This window comes from Ptychodera flava, chromosome 15, assembly GCF_041260155.1.
Source record: "Ptychodera flava strain L36383 chromosome 15, AS_Pfla_20210202, whole genome shotgun sequence".
NCBI lineage: Eukaryota > Metazoa > Hemichordata > Enteropneusta > Ptychoderidae > Ptychodera > Ptychodera flava.
In genome coordinates this window covers 6,670,222-6,690,182 of record NC_091942.1, presented here as the reverse complement: position 1 = coordinate 6,690,182, position 19,961 = coordinate 6,670,222, and the positions used below count along the sequence as shown (strand labels likewise).

Sequence of the window (19,961 nt, the reverse complement as noted above, 5' to 3'; positions counted from 1 at the left end):
ATGATCTTCATCTTGATTTTGGTAGAAGAGAGTGATCTTCTTTCTTGTACTTGTGATGGGACGACTGCAAAGTTCTCACATCAAGTTAAAAAAGCTTTGGAGTATTAACAGTACAGTAGCTGTTATGCAGATGCATTGTAGTGATTATATCTGCTATGTGGAACCACACTAAAAAAGATATATGATACACAAGGATTTGATTTTCTCATATCAGTTTGTTAATAAAATATGTTTAGCTGAACTTAGCGCCATTATCAATAATATAGCAAGTAAAAATGGGGTCTTTCAAATTGAATATGCATTTGGCAAAAAACAAGACACCAGTTGATTGTTATGCAAAAATCTTTAAAGCTGCACTTTACCCAGACAGGACTAAATATTCATGTCATTGTATGTTTTAAAAACACCAGAAAACCAAAAGGCTCAACAGATTCATATAATTTTTTATGCAGTTAACTACGCATCTGATAAAACAACGAGCAAAACTAGCACTGTACTGCCATGTCTGACCACGGCGTAATAATGTTATTTCAGCTTTCCAATCCCACATTTGCAAATCATGAATATACCACTCTCTACCTCATCACTGTAACAGGCTCTAGCCCTTGTGAAGGAGAGAGAAAGAGAATTGCTCCAAAGAGAAGACCTGATCAGAGTGCTGTCACAGGACAGGGACCAAGCTACGGCAACACTGCGTCAGCATGGTCTGACTATAGATCGACATATTCTACCAGTAAGTAATCAGGGTTGGAGCATCACATTGCCAATCTGTGGAACAGTAATGACGCAATCTGTGCAGTTTTTCAGAAACTTGATCCAAGCATCATTTTGAATGTCGAATCAGTAATAAATGTTTGCTACAGGGTATCTTGCATGAAGGTATTTTAAATATCCTAACACATCGACCGAAAAAATATCAGAGTCCATGCTGTATGAGTAAAAGATCAAATGTTAAATTGTTCTGTGCTTCAAAAGTGATTACAAAAGTTTAGTGGCAGAGTTACCGTAGTGTGCTTTGTCCTCTAACTAGCTGTTAGTATTAACAGTATTCTGGGTCTGTTATGATGGTAATGAAAAAAACAAGTGGTCTTCCAGTCTACCTATGCATCTTCAGTGTTCAGAACAATGCAAATATGAATTTCTGATGTTTTTTAAAAGTTTATCTAGAAAGAGCAAAAGTGGTACTGTTTTTGAGTTGCACCTGGAAAGCAAGGATAAAGGAAAGGCTAATGTTGTTAGATCTTTCAGTATAAGAAACACACAAATATTCCATGTATTTACCACATTTCAGTATTTGTCAATAATGCTAATTAGTTAGGACACTCTGTTGACTTGGCTGGATTTAACATACAATAAATATTGAAGGCAACTTGCAGTGTTCAATTGCCTCAGCCAAGACCTTGCTTATCTTCCTGTCATTTCACCAATCCAGACCCGAGACAGAGGAGGGGAAGATGATGAGCCGTCGCCATCACAACAGATCCAGTCTCTGCAGCGACAGAATGAGAACCTAAAACAAGTGATCAGCCAGATGAGACAAGAGATGGAGACGCTAGGAAACCAGACTGGTGGCAGGGATGGAGAGAGCAAGAAAGATGGCAAGGTCACTGGGGGTGAAGGAGGAAGAATCACTGAAGGTATTACATGTTTGATGTACAATAATCATAGTGCAAAGTTGATGTGATATGGTCACACATATAGAGTAAGGGTAACTCTTTGATCAAAACCTGTGAGTAATATTTCGTTGAATGGAAATTTCTGTTATTTCCTACAGTTGCAAGAGTCTCTTGAGTACATGTTTCCATTTAATCTGTCTCAAAGACTAGAAATAAATGTACCAAAGGCTTACATAGACAGCCTGAACAGAGGGTAGCAAATTTGCATATTTTATCGTGTTCGAGAGCCTCGTTTTCACTACCTCGCTGAGTGCGGAAGTGTGTGTGGGAGAGAGACCGGCGTACGATCTCAAAAACAAGGCCGTGAACTCAAACAGAAACTTATCCTTCTTTTAACTATACCGATTTTGATTGACAATAAACCATTTATTAAGATTTTTCAAAGTATTTGACTAGAGAGTGCAAAATTTTTTTACGATGGCACAATTTCCGTGCCAAGGCGGACGATTGAACGACGTATTGGAATCTAACTTTTGCCAAAAAACCTAACTTAAGGGTCTTGTAGAGCTTGAGCCAAAGTGAAACTTTCAGAAAATGTTTCTTATAGTATTGATAGTAAGTGGTGCAAATATCAGGGCCGTACAATATATTGCATGTATTTGCGGCATGATTAAGTGACGCAGTGTAGAGACCGGTGTGCGCATTGACGGGCGGGGAGGCGGCGTCCACGCTGCCGAGTACGGTAAACGGACAACGCAAGTATAGCTGTTTTACGCTGTTGTTCACGGGCTTCCCATCACGTGTACACTCAGTGTGACAGTTTTCAGACATTTAATGACATGCTGTTCGTTGTACTCACTTCGCTCTGTATTGATCGCGTTTTACAAGTCATAGTACTGCATATTAAGTCAGGTGATGCTGCTGTCCCGTTTTGGATAGTTTTTTTTCGGTACAAGCTATTTCGGGCGCTACAAACTTGGCGAAGTTAGCCACACCGTACGATACAAGGCGTCGAAAGCAACACACAGAGACAGTCCATGTCCGATATGTAAGCGCCATACACGTCGAAATATAGTTGCGTCGTCCATGAATTAACGTAACTATTTATCACGAAATATTTAGGCCTATATACAGTTTTCTAAACACACCTAAATTGAAAATTGGGGTTTGAAGTTTCAAAATATCAATATTTAGCCTCTACAATCATATTCCAAAAACGACGTCCGATTACTGCGATAGCAGTCCAATTACTACTCACTCAATAACATGGGGTCAAAAATTTGCCCGAAAAATTTGACAACTTTTACCCTCTAAATACCACTTCCGTCGTGTTAACAGTTTGAGGATAAACGCAATAAAGTATCAAAAGGTATGATAATAAGAGTTTGCTGTGTTAGCGCTGGGTTTGGCAAGCTGTTATAGCCACTGTGGCAAATAGTTTCAAATTTTTATTAGCCACAGACAAATTTTATTAGCCACACATTTTTATGAAAACAAAGCTTTCTATAATGCTATAATCTCAATGTCGGTTGCATGCACAAGAATAAACTATCAACACATCAACCTTGTATCCATTGTCTTCATTTTAACACTGGAAATTGCTTGATTCTGGACCGCGATGCAAATGACAGCAACACGCAACATTGAGACCACGATTAAAATGAACTGCAACACGGAAGGTTGGGACCGCGATGCAAATCAACAGCATGACAGCAACACTGAACAGTTCGGACTGCGATCAAAATAAAAGTTTGGTTACACGTAATCACGTTCCATCAGTACACGTAGCGTCTTTGTCACGTTATGCAACAAGACATCGCGTACATGTGGCACAGACGTTCGGAACGTCATCAAACGACACTTCTACACGTAGTCTTAATTACGTTTCTTGGTGATTTGCAGGAATTTAGACAGGAGATCTCGTTAAGTATGAGTATCATTGTAAATTAGCAAACATCTTTGCTATCAGAAATTCCGTAGAGTTCACCTGTACAAGACGTACATGCTATGATTTCCTGACATAAATGAAATATTGTCGTCTAATTCAACTTTTTACCTGAAGCTGTTACAAAGATTTCCCCTAAACGACATAAATAACTGTATTACAGAAAATCGGTAAATTTAATGCGAGGATACAACGAGCTTGAATAGTCCTCGCGTAGAGAAATAAATTGTTTCTTAAAACTTAGATGAATTTCGTATGTTTCTGAAAAAATACTGCAAAATCAACCAAAAAAATTACAACTGAGCATGGATACGCTACGCCACTGTGTGCCTTCAGACGTACACGTAATTAGATTATAACCTCTCTAATGAACAACAACACGGAACGTCGAGACCGCGATGCAAATCGACAACAACACGGAATGCGTCGTTGGGATGGCGATTTTAATGAACATCAATACGGGACCATGAGGACCGCGATGCAAATCGACCACCATTAAAATAAGACCTCGATTAAAATGCGCAACACGGAACGTCTAGACCACGATGCAAATAAATTTCAACACCGAACGTTGTGACCACGATTAAAATGCGTATGTCTGCTGTAGCAAAAGTTTCAATTCTCGCGAGTGTTCGCTTTGAGTGCTGTACTGGACAAAATGACGTCAAATTTATCGCGAGACTAGGGCTCGATTGCGTCTGCCTGCATTTTCAATTCTCGCGATAGTCATTTATGTGCATGCTGTACACTATACAAATTGACGTCAAATCTCTCGCGAGACTTGGCTCAATTGCAATTGCGTACGTCGGAGAGAACAATACGGAAGTAGATATAGTTTTTTCGCGAATCGCCGAAAGAGAAGCGCAGATCAACAAAAGACTAAAATACCCCACGTTTTTGCTTATTTTGCGGAATTTTTTCAACAAAAATCACTTTCGCCACTGTGGCGAATTAGGATCGATTTTTCTTCGCCACTGCATTTGCGAACGTGGCAAATGGGCAGCGCGAACACAGGTTTGTTGTGCTTGTCATTTATGAAACGGCTTTGGGTGAAATTCACCATCCTGTCTGAAAACTGTCACACTGAGTGTAGCACTTGTTTAGAACCCTTGCACAAGCACAACACATACACACACACGTACTCAGTACGTCGAAGTGAAGGCCGCCATGATGGAAACGCCGATTGACGGGTCAAGTTTAAATGTCTGTAAGTTTGTATCTAGACCTTGAGCCAAACTGAAATTACGTCTGAACATTTCTAAAACCACGGAAAATCAATTGCAGGTCTTCTTTTGGGCTTAATATCATTGCATGTATTTGCGGCATCGCTAAACTTGGGCCTTCAGTCGATCCCAAAAAACCAATCATATCGTTAAAATGACAGTTTCACAGCATAGAAATTCTAACAAAATTACATGCGAATACTTTCCAACAGTATCATTCAATATCACCACAAAGTAGATACGATTGACCAACGATGACGGTAAAATTCAGTGATGAAAATCTCTGTGAAAAATTACTAACGGTCAATCTCCGACTAGAGGGCGCTGTCTGAATTCAAACGTAATCCTCATAAATATATGCTAATTAGGTACCCTCCGTTCAGGCTGAGAATATACCTCAGGGACAATTATTTAGACACTAGAATGGACTCATTTAAAAGACTGTGGAACTGAAGTTTTCAAAGTCGTGTCTGTTTAAAAATTGAAAAGTAAGTTTTCTTCCTGTAGAGTTTCAACAGAGGAAGGTTATCAAATCAAATTTAATTTAAAATAACTTTTAAGTAATTTGTTTGCTTATCCAAAAATTGTGACCTTGGACTTTTATTCCTGATTTTGAATGAGAATGTTTTGAATTTTCCTAAATGTAAAATTTGAACAGAATTCTAAAACTTTCTTTTAATTAATGAAACTTTATTTTTCAAGGTGTATATCATCCTATGGCACTTTGAATACTTGTTGTATAGAATAAAGTTTCCTATTTCTCTTTGAACAGATTGAGCCACTGACAGGTTACTATTCAATGTTAAAATGTATATTAATCTATTGATCTGTGAAATTCCCTGTAAATGCATGTATGTGTTTGAAATAATCTTTTCCATCAAACATTCTACCATAGAGTATGTTCAAGCTCTGGAGAAGGAGGTTCGGGAACTGAAAACCAAGACAAGACATCTGGAGGAGAAAGGCAGCACTGAGCCTGTAAGCGTTCCTGTGAATGTAGATAATGCATTTGTGAGAAGTCACATCCAGTCACTCAATGACGTCATAGGTAAGGAAGTGAAGCCATGCTGTATTGTCAGTTACTGCATAATTGAAATGTATTGTCATAGTAGTTATGTCATTACTTCCAAAGGTCAAATATTTCTTTGACCTTTGAAAGTCACTTTGATGTTGTATGGCAGGCAATGGTGTCACCATGTCACCAAGTCAAATGAATACCCGTCTTGATGTAAATGTATCAGGCAATAAGCCAAAATTCTTATAGTTATTGAGAATATCTAATGATGTTTGTAGTAGGTATATTAGTCTGATATGTTCATTTCCACTTAGAATTTGCACTTTGATGAAACCAAATATCTGTGATGAGCAGAATCAAGTAATGTGTTGCACACATAGGTTTTAGACTCTACTATACATTTGCAAAGAAGGCATATCAAAATTAACTAGACCCAGTAGCACCATACTTTCGGTAATACCATTATCAAAGCAATTATAAAAACAATAAATTCTGCAGCATTTGTGAAAAACAAATTTCTCGTAGCATACCAGTACTTTGTAAGCAGCAGCCTGATAAGCATGTTCACAGTTACTGGGTGTGTGACTGTTGAGGTAATATTGTGTCATTTCTCTAAGGGGCTCTGAGAGCTGACAAAGTAGAAGCCACAGCTCAGATGAAGAAGAAACAGGCAAGAAATGAACACTTAGAGGCAATGGTCAATCAACTCACACAACAGGTGAGTGAGAAATTAGAGATACTTTCATTAGGATGGAATTTATTTTCATAGTGAATCTACCTGAATACATATTTCAATGATATAGTTGTGCGTATTGCTCATGTGCTGGGAAATTCAGCATCTATGGATGCAGACAACAACTCATATATGGCAATGCAGCAGTGTTCATTCTAGGATGTAAAAACAGGGGGCCACTGTGGGCCCCTACCCCTGTCACAAGGGGCCCTTTTAGAAAATTGGGGGGGGGCATCATCAACACATGTAACCCCCCCCACCACCAACCAACCAACCTTTTGGTTTGATTCAATTGTTTACGTAACTTATGTGATGAATTATTGATAAGTCAGACTTGCATGTAAACAACTGTACAAATTGCTAAGGACTGTGATTTTGAATGTGGAGACGACCATGATCAAAGATTAGCACGCAGGTAGGATTTCTCCGAGAGTGGCCAGCCCCCGATTTGCACACATCGACAATTACTCATACACTGTTACAGCACGAGAGAGTAACCCATACGAACTAAATAAAGTGATCGATACATCAACTTTTAAAATAACTTGTATGTATTAGCAAATTTACCATCATTGGTTCTGACCACGGGTTTTACACAACAGTGTTGTTCTATGCATAGAACTGGCTACTCTGGAAATCGAGATTCATGTATGTCGGACCTAAAATGTTGCTCTTCAAAATGATCATCTGGCCCCGCATGGATGCTTTCCTTGCAGTGTTCATCGTTTTGTTTGCCAGGCAGTAGACGTTGCAGATGCTTCCATTTAAGGGACTATCCAATCATCTTTTACTAAAACAAGGGTTCATGAACTATACTGGCGTTAAAAACTGAGTGGCGACTAGCCCTTTGTCATTACGCAGTGGCTAGTGCCGTTGTTTACATTCATCGGCCATGCTACATGCGCACGGCTCCAATACACCATTGACCCTACATCAGTCCTTTCTACCCAGCTTCCTATTCACCTCTGTATATGCTGTACTGGGTATTGAAATTACAAAGGTCGATGGGTAACTGAATCATTTTACGTATCACACTATGACTGAGGTGATGACCTTCAGGGTGTCCATCTTCACTGCACGAATGTATGAACTAGCTACGTGAACTCTGTGTGACCGACCCATTCATAGAATGTTGCGCCCTTAGTGGTGCATCAAACGGTTAAATGAGGGCCATTCGAGATTTATTGCCAGAATGTGCAATGGTGCGTCCTAGAATTAACTCTGAATACATGTATCACACTGAGAATGTTTCTCAGTTTTATTTAATAACTGAAAGTAGTTGCTAATCATGAGTTTTAAAGGGAAAATAGCTGTAATTTTATTATTGCGTATAATATTTTTAAATTAGTTCTCACTCTCCTCCTCAAAAGTACCAGTATGGTGAAATACAAAGTATTTACTTTGTCAACAAGATGAGTTGTGTATACCAGTGGTATGCAACATTATTGTTAACATTAACGAATTCTATTCTGCAGGCACTAGAATTCAGTTACCAACAGTAAAATTTGAGATTGCACAAGTTCTGTTTACAAGTTGAACATGTGGTATTTTACATGAAATGGGGAATAAAATAAGAAAGTGCATTATATAAATGCACCAAAAATACAAGAAAAGAGCCAGTAAAGCCTCAGCATCATTAAGCTGCTCACCCCAGTTCCATTTAAGAAGGTCCACACTCACCATTGATATCTATGGGTTTTGGGACGAACCATGGTGGTGAAAGCGTTAAAATGGGGAAAAGCGTAGACTGCGGAGTGCTCCACTGTCGATGGTAAAAGCAAGTGTGTATAAAGAGTTGAAGTAAAGTTCTGTATTCTTGACTCCTGCAGTCAGTGTGCCTTGAGTCGCAACAACCAGTCAGCAAGGTCAAAAAATATTTCAAGAGTTCGTAGGATGTTTTCTTTGACCTGTTCACCCCCAATTCCCAGTAAACAGGTCCACAATCACCATAGATAACAATTGGGTGGGCCAAACCATGGTGATGAAAGGGTTAATGTTGATTGATGTGGTCTATCCTTTTTTTTATCATTCTTGCAGGCCAAACAGAAGCAATTGGAAGCAGACCAGTTACAGTATGAGGTGGCCACTCAGCAGAGAAGATACAATTCTGAGATTGCTCTGCTCAGACAGCAGATTGCTGAGTTACAACTCCAGCTGGCTGAGACAAGGAAGGAAGCTGATGAATATTTCAAAGGTGGTCTGGAAAGAAATCTTGAAGCCACAGCTCTGGGTCAGGAAGTAAGTGGACATTTGCTCTATAGAACCAGATATGAACTGAATTGCCTCGCGTGCACATTTTGTAAAGTACTTCTTGGGGTATTGGCTTTTATGACATTACATTGTTTTTATTCCCGAAATTAATCCAATCTATCTAAATTTGACATTATCCCCACTGTATTACGCAATGAAAAAAAAGAAAAGAAACATTTGAAAAATTATGATCCAACAATATCTGTCGATGCAAGTGCAAATGGCTGAGCAGGCTCTTAACTGGCAGAGGTCGCGTTTGCGTATAAATTCTGCATATTTCACATATAATTGCCATGTAGAACGAGTTGACCTACTTCACAGTATCTCAATGCGCCCAAAAACGATACAATCATCTGTGCCGCGCCGTGTAGCAGCAAAATGAGTTCGTGACCTTTGAAGTACGCGTTTCAAAAAATAAATACCCATGGGAACCTGCTCACCACGCCACGCAACTCATGTACAGCTGACTATGGTGCACTTGTCAGGCGATGGTCGATGATTCTGGTTATTGCCTATATTGTCAAGTTCAATGCCTAATTTACGGAAACACGAACTCTGTCTAGTGTATTCGAAGCTCTGCGTACAGGTTGTGCACACGGCCTCTACCACGTGCTGTCCTGTGGACAGTGTGGTACAAGCCGTCGGCCTACCACCGTACCGCCGGGAAACGCAGACCTATTGTACGCAGGAGCATGGCAGGAGCTAGCCTACTGCTCCTGATTTAACATCAATGCCAACATGGAAATCTCATGAAAAATTTGTCATTGTTGGTTCTGTAGCTAATACAATCTTGAAAAGCAACTTAAAAGACACAGACTGTCAATACGTCGCCATAATATTATGCTGATCTCAGCGGAACCATGCCGGAATATAAATTCGCTGACACACACACAAGATTGAAAAGTGTCACTCTACATCTCATTCTCAGAGAAAAATGCATTGATCAAATATTATGACGCTAACCTTCGATAATCTAGCTTTTGGTTCGCTATGTCCAGAGTAACCCACACGATTCTTAAAGTCAAACGTCGACACGACGACATCAACAGTCAAAACTCAAGATTAGCGATCAGCGCGGCCGAGTGACTGAATTGAGAAATCACTTTGTGTAAAATGTTTTAGTATAGCGCCCTCAGTTTCCCTCGCTATGGGTAGGAAATGCATTGAGCAAGACACACTTCCGGGTTCGCAAAAAACGAGGATCCCATTTACGGGGCGCTCAAATATAACTATTTGCTGTGATACATAGCAGAGGCGTATATGTTTTGTGATGCTGAGAATAACATCAGTAAATAAATGACGGGTTTTAAAAGTTGCGATGAAACAGACTTCTGAAGGTAGCTCGCTTGGGGAACACGTCATCCCGGCCGCTGTCCGCTTTGACCCAGTAATTCACACTGGTTTTGGTCGGCCCCAGGTACCCAAGTCACTTCGACCCCGTCACACTTTTGCGTACATGTCCACGGAGACGATTCAACATGTTCAACAACAAAGCCAAGACAAAAATTGAAAATATCAATAAAATGGCTTCACAAAGGCTGAATACACGATACTCGATGAAGTATGAAGTTTATGAAATGAAATCAAAATTGACAACACAGTGTTTGTCTCGGGTAATACTATGCCTACCAGTTGAAGTTGAACTATTCTACAGACTGTTTTTTCCATACAGTGCAGTACGTTTCTTGGCGAAGCAAAATCAAAACAGTGCAGCAGTACATGAAGTAGGTCATGGCCTTGGACTCTGTGCACGAACCTGATTGGACACTTCAATACCTTTGACCCAAAGTTATTATTCATCAGCACTTCCATGCCATGAGGCTAGGTAGAGAACGTATTACGTACGCAGTGTACGCTGTGTGTTAGGAACGCACACAGGGAATGCACAGCGTACACTGCGTACGTACGCAGGGCTAGCGAGAGAGTTGCCGACATCGACGGTTATTTACGAAAAAAGAATAACAGACTGGCATTTTTGGAAGCGATCGAGTAGCTGCGGTAGGCAGGGATACGACTTGGGCCCAAGAACGCTGAATTTCGGCAGTAATTTGGCTTTTTACGTCAAGTCCAAAAATGGATTTGAAGTCACCAACTCTACGTACGGGTCTTTGCAGGGCTGTGGTGAGCGGGGCTATTAATAGCTGTAGCGGAACACACAGCATCGTACGCAGGGCTAAGAACGTATGTACTCATTTCTGGCGATCGAGCAGCGAGGGAAACAATCAATTACCAAGGATGAAGCTAATTTGCTAAACGATATTTTATCTTGAATAGTGAGTTGAATGAGTAATAAAATATCATATTTTTAATGTTCAATACGAGGTTGAAAGACGGAGGGACCGTGGTTGAAACCAGAGCTATCCAGCTGTAGCCAACCTGGACAAGCACATTTCACAGCGCCCTCAAACAGTCGATTGTTTTCACTTGTCATACGCGGCGTAACAGAAAAATTAAAACTTTCATAACTTCATTAATATCCAAGCCACGCCCACCAAAACCTTTTCAGTTCTAGCCATTTGAATTCTGAAGATGTCTACCAAATTTGACTGAAATACGTTCAGCCGTTTTTGAGAAAATGGACCAACAGACAGACAGACACACAGACAGACAGACATCGCTGCGACATAACCTCGCTGCGCGCATGCGCACGCGAGGTAAAAAGGGGAAAGGATGATAGAATTGCCATTTCTGTCACATATCATGCATATAAAGGCACAGTTTCATTTGTGATCCTTTCTTGTTTTGCTGCCGTAACACTCCAGAACTGTAAATTTACATAAATATGTTTTTAAAGTTTTGATACACTAGAATCTTCATTTCATAAGTATTTTAAAGACGTTCTCAATTATTTTATTATTTCATTCTCTTTTATTATGCATTAGGTCTCTGCTCTTAAGATGGACATGGCTGGTAGAAAACCAACACTTATCGCCAGCAGTCAGGTAATTTTGCTTTACCTCATGCAAAATGTCTTTTTAGCGTAATGTGTTTGCATCAAAAACCAAGCACTGTTTTGACAAACAACATTATATAGCAACTTCTTTTACTGAAAAAGTAAGTTTCATGTCAAATTATATGTTAACTCATATTTGTGTTTTCATTTTCTACTACAGAAGCCGAAACGACATTTGCACTCTCTCAATATTTGGTCTCAAAAATAAAAATTTCTCAATCAGAATCACTTGTGTGATTGCATCTGTATACTTTTAATAGTGTTTTCTAGGAGATCTTAGAATGTTCCACTTCAACAGCAAAACGCTACTTTTAAAGGAAATCCAATAGGATTTAAAATGATATTAAGTAATTCTGATATGAGTTACCAGTAATAATCTCAAAAATCCCTCTTGATAACATTACATCTTCATGACGCTTAATCACTCTCAAAAATGTAAGCTCTAACAGTAAGCTGTGAAATATCTTTATTTTTCTCATTTCTTTATTGCATTTTTTTCATTTCATCATAGTGTCTGAACACCATAGGTTACTATGCAGAAACTCTAAGGTATTTGATAGGCAAATGTATGTTGTTACATGTAAACAGGTGCTATTTTACATTTTATACCCAGAATGCCTTGGTGCGTCAGCTGCAGGAGGAAGTGCAGTATCTTCGCAATCAGTTAAATTCAACCAGTCGACAACCAGTGATGGGAGATACAATGATTGGCGGGGGTGACAGCATGGCATCAGTAAGTATGGGAGATACCACAATTACTGTAGTTGGGGTAGTGAAAGGAGATACCACTATCAGAGGCCACCAGTCTCACCAATCAGCCATTTTGTTAGTTTGCATTACCATCACAAGATTTGAAAATCCATTGTCAGAGAGTTTCTCTGTGCTGCCCTTCTTGAGCATTGACAGCTCCCTAAAATCCAAATTTTCAGTCTGTACCATTATGATCAAAGTAAATCAAATAATTATGAAGGCTAGATTTGTCGTCCGGAATACATGCCGTGCCATATAGGTCCATAAGCATTCAAACTGTGGCATGCAATTATTTGTCCAAATTAAACAATTGCTTTGCTTGATGTTTTAAAGCCCGGCTCGAAATGGACCAGGATCAGAGTAGACTACTACCTTATGAGCTGCTAACGAGGTATTTGGTCAGGGCGATAAACCCCCGCGTCAGTGATCGGCAGAACAAATTAATGAAGGGGATTAGGGAGGGCAATTAACAAATATAGACTGTTTTCTTTGAAATACTATACAGAGATAGCTAGCGTAAAGTAATAGGCACACACTAGACACAGGTAAGGCTTGTATAAGGAAAAATAGTTTAATACAAGACATTTATTGATCATATTCACATTTTCTACACTAATAATTCCTGCCACGCCCTGTGGTTTGGGTGGGCGTTTTGGGGGCATGGCGATGCATAATGAGTCTGTTGGTAAAGGTGGCGATCATTCGCATTATCTGCATAATCTGCATGCTCTCAAATCACGCTGGGACTCAATTATAGGTACGTACAGTTCGTTTCAGGTTCATTTCAGTTTAATATGCCATGGCAAAACTCGAACGAAAAAAAGAAAAAGTTCATCAAACAGGAGTTTGCTTAGTGGATTTACTGAAGTTTTGAGGCCATGTCTGAGTTTATGACTGAGAATGATTCGGCTACTGACCGCCATATGTACATACGAAATAGGCGCTGTACATAATGGCAGTAATCATAAAAACAGTAATGAACATATTTAAGTTAAAAATGACACTAAATTTGCAATTTCGTACGAACGTTGACTAAACTATTCTTCTGAACATGGACGGAGGAACACGGTCAGGAAAATGGTAGGAAATACATGAACGATACGACATCATGAGCGATGGCAAAAATCAGAAAGCAAGGAAGTTCACCACATCACGTAAGGGTCGAGACTTCCATGAATCTCATGTATCACGATAATGTGTTATTGTGATATCTGTCAGTCACTTGGCTGCTTGATGGGTGACCTTGACAACTCATCACGAATTATGTTTATTTTTGGTGCAATTTTTGAACGAAATGTTTGTTAACCTTCGACTGGAATCAATGACAGACTTGGTTCATCTTTGTTATTAAAGTCCAGCCTTTGTCGGAATCTTACGATGTAACGCGGACTCAATGAGCTGTCCTGGGACACACGTATCCTAAAGCCTTTACGAGATCGGGTGATGACGCTTACTTGCTCACCTTGAACTTCAAATACAATGTTTCAGCTGTTCAGAAGCCTTACAAGCTTTGTTTAATTCTCATAACAGAAGTCAAAATGTCACTGGGACAACCGGTATATCAAAACCTTACCGGCCCTCCAAACATGACATGTGTAAAACACTGACGTGTACATGTACACAGACCACATGGCCGATTTAAGGGCCAGCATATAAGTTCGGTACCATCACGTTCGGCTGTAGATTTCTATGGGGTGTTAATAACGTTGATTTCTTCGACTGACCATAATTAAATTGATCATGGAGGCATGGAGCTAGAAATGGAGGCTACCGCCATGTTTTGATGGTTGTTCTCGATGTCATTGTCAAAGCAAACAATGGACTCTTGTCTACAGTTTTGTTTTAAAAAGTTTACGCACTTTTCACAGGTACTACTGGTACTTGACTAGTCCTCTTGCTAAGTCTGAGAAGGGTTCACTTTTATGATGTCATTGCACCATATGCTACATTTAGACAGGTAAAAATTGAAACGCTTCTGCAACACTATTTGTGATTTGCAAACACAGGGGATTAACAGTTTGAGTCCGCTTGCGTCCATACTCACAAAATTAAGCCATTGTTTTGGTGTTTAAGACGTCTTAATGCGCCCTCTCGAGTTCAAAAGGTGTGTATGGCCAAGCATACGGCATTGTAACAAGATGGCTGAAATGAACGACGTCGTACTGGCTTGTCTTCTGTTTTTTTACCTGCTGCATATGCGGTCCAGACAGAGTCGTCGTCGCCTTAATGATCTGAATGCAGACCAAATGCAATCGTTAACCGATTTAGCCCTTGCGTTTGATACGTTCAGAACTGTAATAAAGGAAAAGCGGCTGCACACATCGCCTACACTATTTTTTCCTTCTCTGTGTTCATGTTTTATTTTGTGCGTTCGGCTATTGGTGTAGATATAAGCCATGGCGAGACGTAGCCGTAATCTGGCTGTCAAATGACAGTGTGATCCTTTGACGCTACGTTTCGAAACCAGTGTGGTTTCTCCTCAGTCGCTTTTTGATATTTTCTCCCCCTTGGATTTTTGTTTCACTGTTTGTGGCTTAATCATTGTCAGTGTTTTGTTCGTCCAGTAAGGAGGCTAGAATATTTATATTCGAGTCAGTTGATTGTGTTTCATTTTGTTCGGTCTTTTCTGTAAGATTGTGTACTTGTGCATTTATGAGCGTGTCGCCAATGTTGGATTTCTTTTGTATGCGATGATCAGTTTCATCGTGAATAAATTATTTAGTGTTCGGTCGTTTTCTATTTCTTCCTAGTTCTTCAGGAGTGCTTGTTTGATGTCTTTTGTTTTGATATGTGGACTATGTGTGGTATAAAATATAACTTTATTAGTGTTGTTGTTGTGTGTTTGTTTGTGATTTAAATGTGTTCTTCGTGTTGCGTAATTTATTTCCGCATTGATGTTCGATATTTCTTGTTGTGAATATCCTCGTTGTAGCAATTTTTCATTAAATGTTTTGACTTTGTTGTTAAAGTCCTCTTCGTTGTTACATGTCCTCATGTACCTTAATGTTTCGCCATTGATCAGGCCCTCGAAGGTTTATGACATGATTTTCTGTGTAAGAACTGGAATGTACCCGGTGTCTGCTGGTTTTGTGTGCGTTCTAGTGTCTAGTATGTTTTCGTTGTTGTATCGTTGACCTTTGTAAATGACTAGGTCAAGATATGTTATTTCGTGTGAAGAACTTTCATATGAAAATTTGAAAGTAGCATTCATTTTTAGCTATTATAGACTATAGTCTATAGAAGCTATTGGGATGGGTATCCGTCCGGCGTCAGTCTGTATGTATGTATGTATGTATGTATGTATGTATGTATGTATGTATGTATGTCCGTTTGTGAGGCGTCCGTCCACTCAAATATCTTGAGAACCGCAGTACTTACTGATTTGATATTTGTTGTGTAGATGAAAAATATGATTTTGAGAAACTAGTTTTTTTAATTTTTTGATATTGTTGAAAATAGGCAAATTAATGCCAAAAAAGGTGTTTTTGGTAAAAAATCTTCTTCTTCATAACCGCTGGTCAGACAGCTTTGTTATTTGGTATACAGGTTCCTAGGGATAACCCAACGTAGATTTGTTCAAATTGTGATGAAATATGCAAACGTGTATTTTTAAGGAAATTTTTGTCATTTTTGGTCAAAATTTGACTTACATTGTATGTAATTGTTGTACTGTATAAACCCTATCAATTCACCCAGAAAAAAATAATTAATATGATTTTAAATAATTGAATTAATTTGGAAAAGCCTAACTAATTTAGTGTGGCATTATCAGAAAGTTCGACTTTTTTGACAGTTCATAGTGAATTGAGGATTAAAACATATAAAGGCAACTTTCCTGATATCCCAACTTTGACATATCTGAACCACCATTTATGTTATCGAAAAGAAATTGCTCAAAATAGTTTGTCATGATAGGGTGGTCAAATAAATAGAGATAGAGAAAGTTCTAATTTCCATTTATGGTTGACTTGTAAGGATAAAATAAGATTACTTTTTGAGGAAAAAAATAGAGTGGTCAATTAAAAGAATGGTCAAGTGATAGGGTTTTTATGGTAACCTGGGCTGTAAGATTCCTCATGTGCTATTTATAGCAATTATGCAATCTGTGTAAACAGTGCAATGAAAGTGTAACATGATTCCTTATAATGCTTTTGATGACCTTGAACTTCTTAAGTTTCAAACATTTGTCTCTTCAGTGTGCTTTCTCTGAGTATGTACAGTCTCAACTTATTCAACAGAACTAACTTACAATGTTAATTTGAAAGTTAAAATGTGCTTGGTTAATAGGATGAAAATACTGATATTAAAAGATAACCAGCTCAAGATTCTTTATATCCTGACAGATATGCTGTTTTTTTTATAACGTAAATCTTGATTTAAGCAAGTCTTGTTTACTTTAATTAGAATGTAATTAACTCTCGTTTATTTGCTATTATTGACTAATATAGTCTGATGAAATAAGCAAATCTGTATTTTTACGGAATTTTTTTCCATTTTTGGTCTGGCCATCCTTAAATGAGCAATCAAAGATATCCACCTTCTTCATCAATACATGTGTCACAAAAGGTTATTCTCTACATAACACAGCAGAGCTCTGTCAACTGTTGAGTCACTTGTTTTTTCAAAACCACTGGTCAGACAGCTTTAATATTTGGTTTACATGTCCCTAGGATGACCTTAGTGAGATAATTTCATACAGACAGGAAATACTTAATTTTGTATCCATGTCTAGAGTAGCTTCAGGGACTTTGGCCCTATGTTTTTAATTACTGTTATAAATTCGTGGAGTTCGTGCTCCGTTCCAATGAAGATTAGGAAAATATCGTCTCTGAATCTACACCATAGTGAAATTTTTGTTGTGTGTTCACATATGATTTTCAGTTCTAATTCGTGAAACGTGATGTCGATCGTTGTTAAATTCGAATGTGTTGTTTTTCAGAATAATGTTTAGCATAGCTAACAGGTATTCTGTTGGTGTTTCTACTGGGATTGACAGATGGCGGATTACCGAGGATCTGAGACAGTTATTCGAAGAAAGGCATCGATATTCTGCCTCTGCCGCTCCATCTGTTGGAGGACACCGCGACATTGCACTTTTATATGATATCCGATATTTACGGCTACTAGACTATACAATATCGAAGTTAGATTGGCTTAGCTAGATCGATAAAGGGCTTAAATCTCCGATATATATCGGATATTTAGCGCGATTTGACAGAATCTAGTATCGTCTAGTAGCCTATAAAAGCAAGAGTCAGTCCTTGGAAGTCGGGTTTGACCAGAACTTTTAAGGTTGTGAAATCACCGATATATATCGGATATTTACGCGCGATTTTACAGAATCTAGTATAGTCTAGTATCCCAGCTGGAGTCAGTCCTTGGAAGTTAGGTTTGACAAGAACTGTAAGGTGGTGAAATCACCGATATATATCGGATATTTACGCGCGATTTTAATGAATCTAGTATCGTCCATGGGGTTCTGTCATATCGATATTTGAGTCCCCAAATCGCCGGTAAACTGGCGATTTCATAGACGCGGCTTCCCATGGGACAACTGCAGTTCATTCTAGTACTAGTATCGATATTAGAGAGGTTAAGATTTCATACGGGAACGGAACGTGAACGGATACTTCATCACTTTCTGGGCGCTCTCATCATGTTCTGATGATGTCACACGTTCTCCTGTCGTTTGGCAGTCGTTTTCTACGTACAACTACCACTTTTCTCGTATACCTTTTCCGAGAACGATTTTCGCTCGCTTCGCCATATTATAGACTTGATATTCAAAACTGACATTCCTTTCGTTTTATATTGTTGCTCTTGGCTTTATCGATCGCCTTCTGATTTTGAGATATTTAAGTTAACAAAAAGGAAAAAGTACCTCCTGCAGTGCACTCGCTGACAACGGCACACGCGCGGCAGACGTCGTTACACTGCACTGCCGATAACATTCAGTGTACACTGAAATTAACATTGTCGTTTGTTTTACCTCCATGACATTACATGGTTTTCAAATTCAAAGCAAAATTTAAGTATTTTCAAGTTTTTATCTCTAGTGTTTTATTAACCTGATATCAGAGAAAAATCCCTTAGACAATGCGACTGTATGAGTTGGGTGTGTGAGTCGGCACGCACACGTCTTAATCTAGACTTGCGTCAAGTCTATGGGCATATCAAAATCAAAACAGTGCGAATTGAATGTATAAACTTCAGTAGACTGTCGCATTAGTGATAGGCTGTTACGTGGATCGTTAGGTGAACACGGACATGTGAATCTTGCTTGGCTGCCCAGTTACTGCTGCAGTGGAAAGCAAAGCGATGGGGCCGGTCAAGTCTTAATCCGAATCTATGCAGAATGTTACGCGTACAGAATGCGTAGCCACTCTACATGTACGTTACGTTCTCGCTACGTATGCAATCTTAACCTCTCTATTAGTCCCGAAATCGTCGATATGTCAAACTTCGATACTAGATTGTAAATATCCGATATTTAAAAATTGTGCAAAGTCGTGCCTTCATGGTCTGTTGCTGTCGACAACTTCTTTGTATTTTAGCTTCATCAGTGCCTTGAGCTTGTGGTGGCACTGATCTGCTGTCTGGTAAAAACGTCTCTGTAGAGCTTTTTCTGCAATTTTTTTGTACACGAGGCTGTGGCGACACCTTCTCTTTAGCATTCTTTGAATGCTTTCGCCTGTCCAGACTCAGATCAGCAAACTTATTTCGTCGTCTGACCAGTTATTTCCACGAGATGTAGAGCTGTGTTCGGCAGTCATGACCAAAGTGAATATTGTATGTTGGTTGTTGTTTGTTGATGTTACAAATACCTGTCACGTTCGGGCGTTTAAAATGCCTCTGAAGCGGCTCGGTCCGATTTGCAGATAGAGTTAATTCCTACAACGGCTCAGGTCGGGCCGACTAAACCGTCTCAAATCTGAGACGCTTCATCATAACCACTTCGGAGTGTCCACACATAACTTTCTGTGCCAGTATTGGCCCAGAACCGTTTCAGAGGCGTTTTAATGGCCTGTGTATGAATGGCATAATAGACACAAAAAAGAGTCTGTGACAACACAAAGTTTTCATCCTTTGCACGCTGATACAACTAACTAGCTCCTTGCTCTAAGCGTACACACGGTTTGTTGACATTCTAATTGTTCTCGTATGCACAGCAAATGTTTGACCACTTTACACCTCTGCATGTCACTGAATGATTGACAATTGTTTGAATCATGGAACGACTGTTTCCTAGGGGCCATTCCTTTGTTCTGAAAGCAATTTTTTCCCCTAATCGTCATAATTTTAAAAAGCTTTGTGAATGATGGCCTGTATGGCCTTGGTGTTTATGAAACAGCCTATGCTTATGGTATGCCAGTAATTTTTGTTTGAGAATCGTTGAGGCTGATTTTCACAGAGCGGTCTACTTTGCTGTTACCAGTTGACACTCAAGGGCTATTATGAATTTTCAATCAGTTGGTG

General features: G+C 39.2%; 1 protein-coding gene across 1 annotated transcript in view; it reads left to right on the top strand.

The window, feature by feature from the left end:
- Positions 1-19,961, top strand: part of LOC139151066 (coiled-coil domain-containing protein 57-like) — a 41,762-nt gene that overhangs the window by 8,732 nt on the left and 13,069 nt on the right. The window contains exons 8-14 of the mRNA XM_070723593.1: positions 596-733; positions 1,433-1,637; positions 5,680-5,832; positions 6,417-6,517; positions 8,570-8,770; positions 11,665-11,724; positions 12,349-12,468. Coding sequence (XP_070579694.1) covers positions 596-733; positions 1,433-1,637; positions 5,680-5,832; positions 6,417-6,517; positions 8,570-8,770; positions 11,665-11,724; positions 12,349-12,468 — 978 coding nt within the window. The remainder of the gene's footprint in view (positions 1-595; positions 734-1,432; positions 1,638-5,679; positions 5,833-6,416; positions 6,518-8,569; positions 8,771-11,664; positions 11,725-12,348; positions 12,469-19,961) is intronic.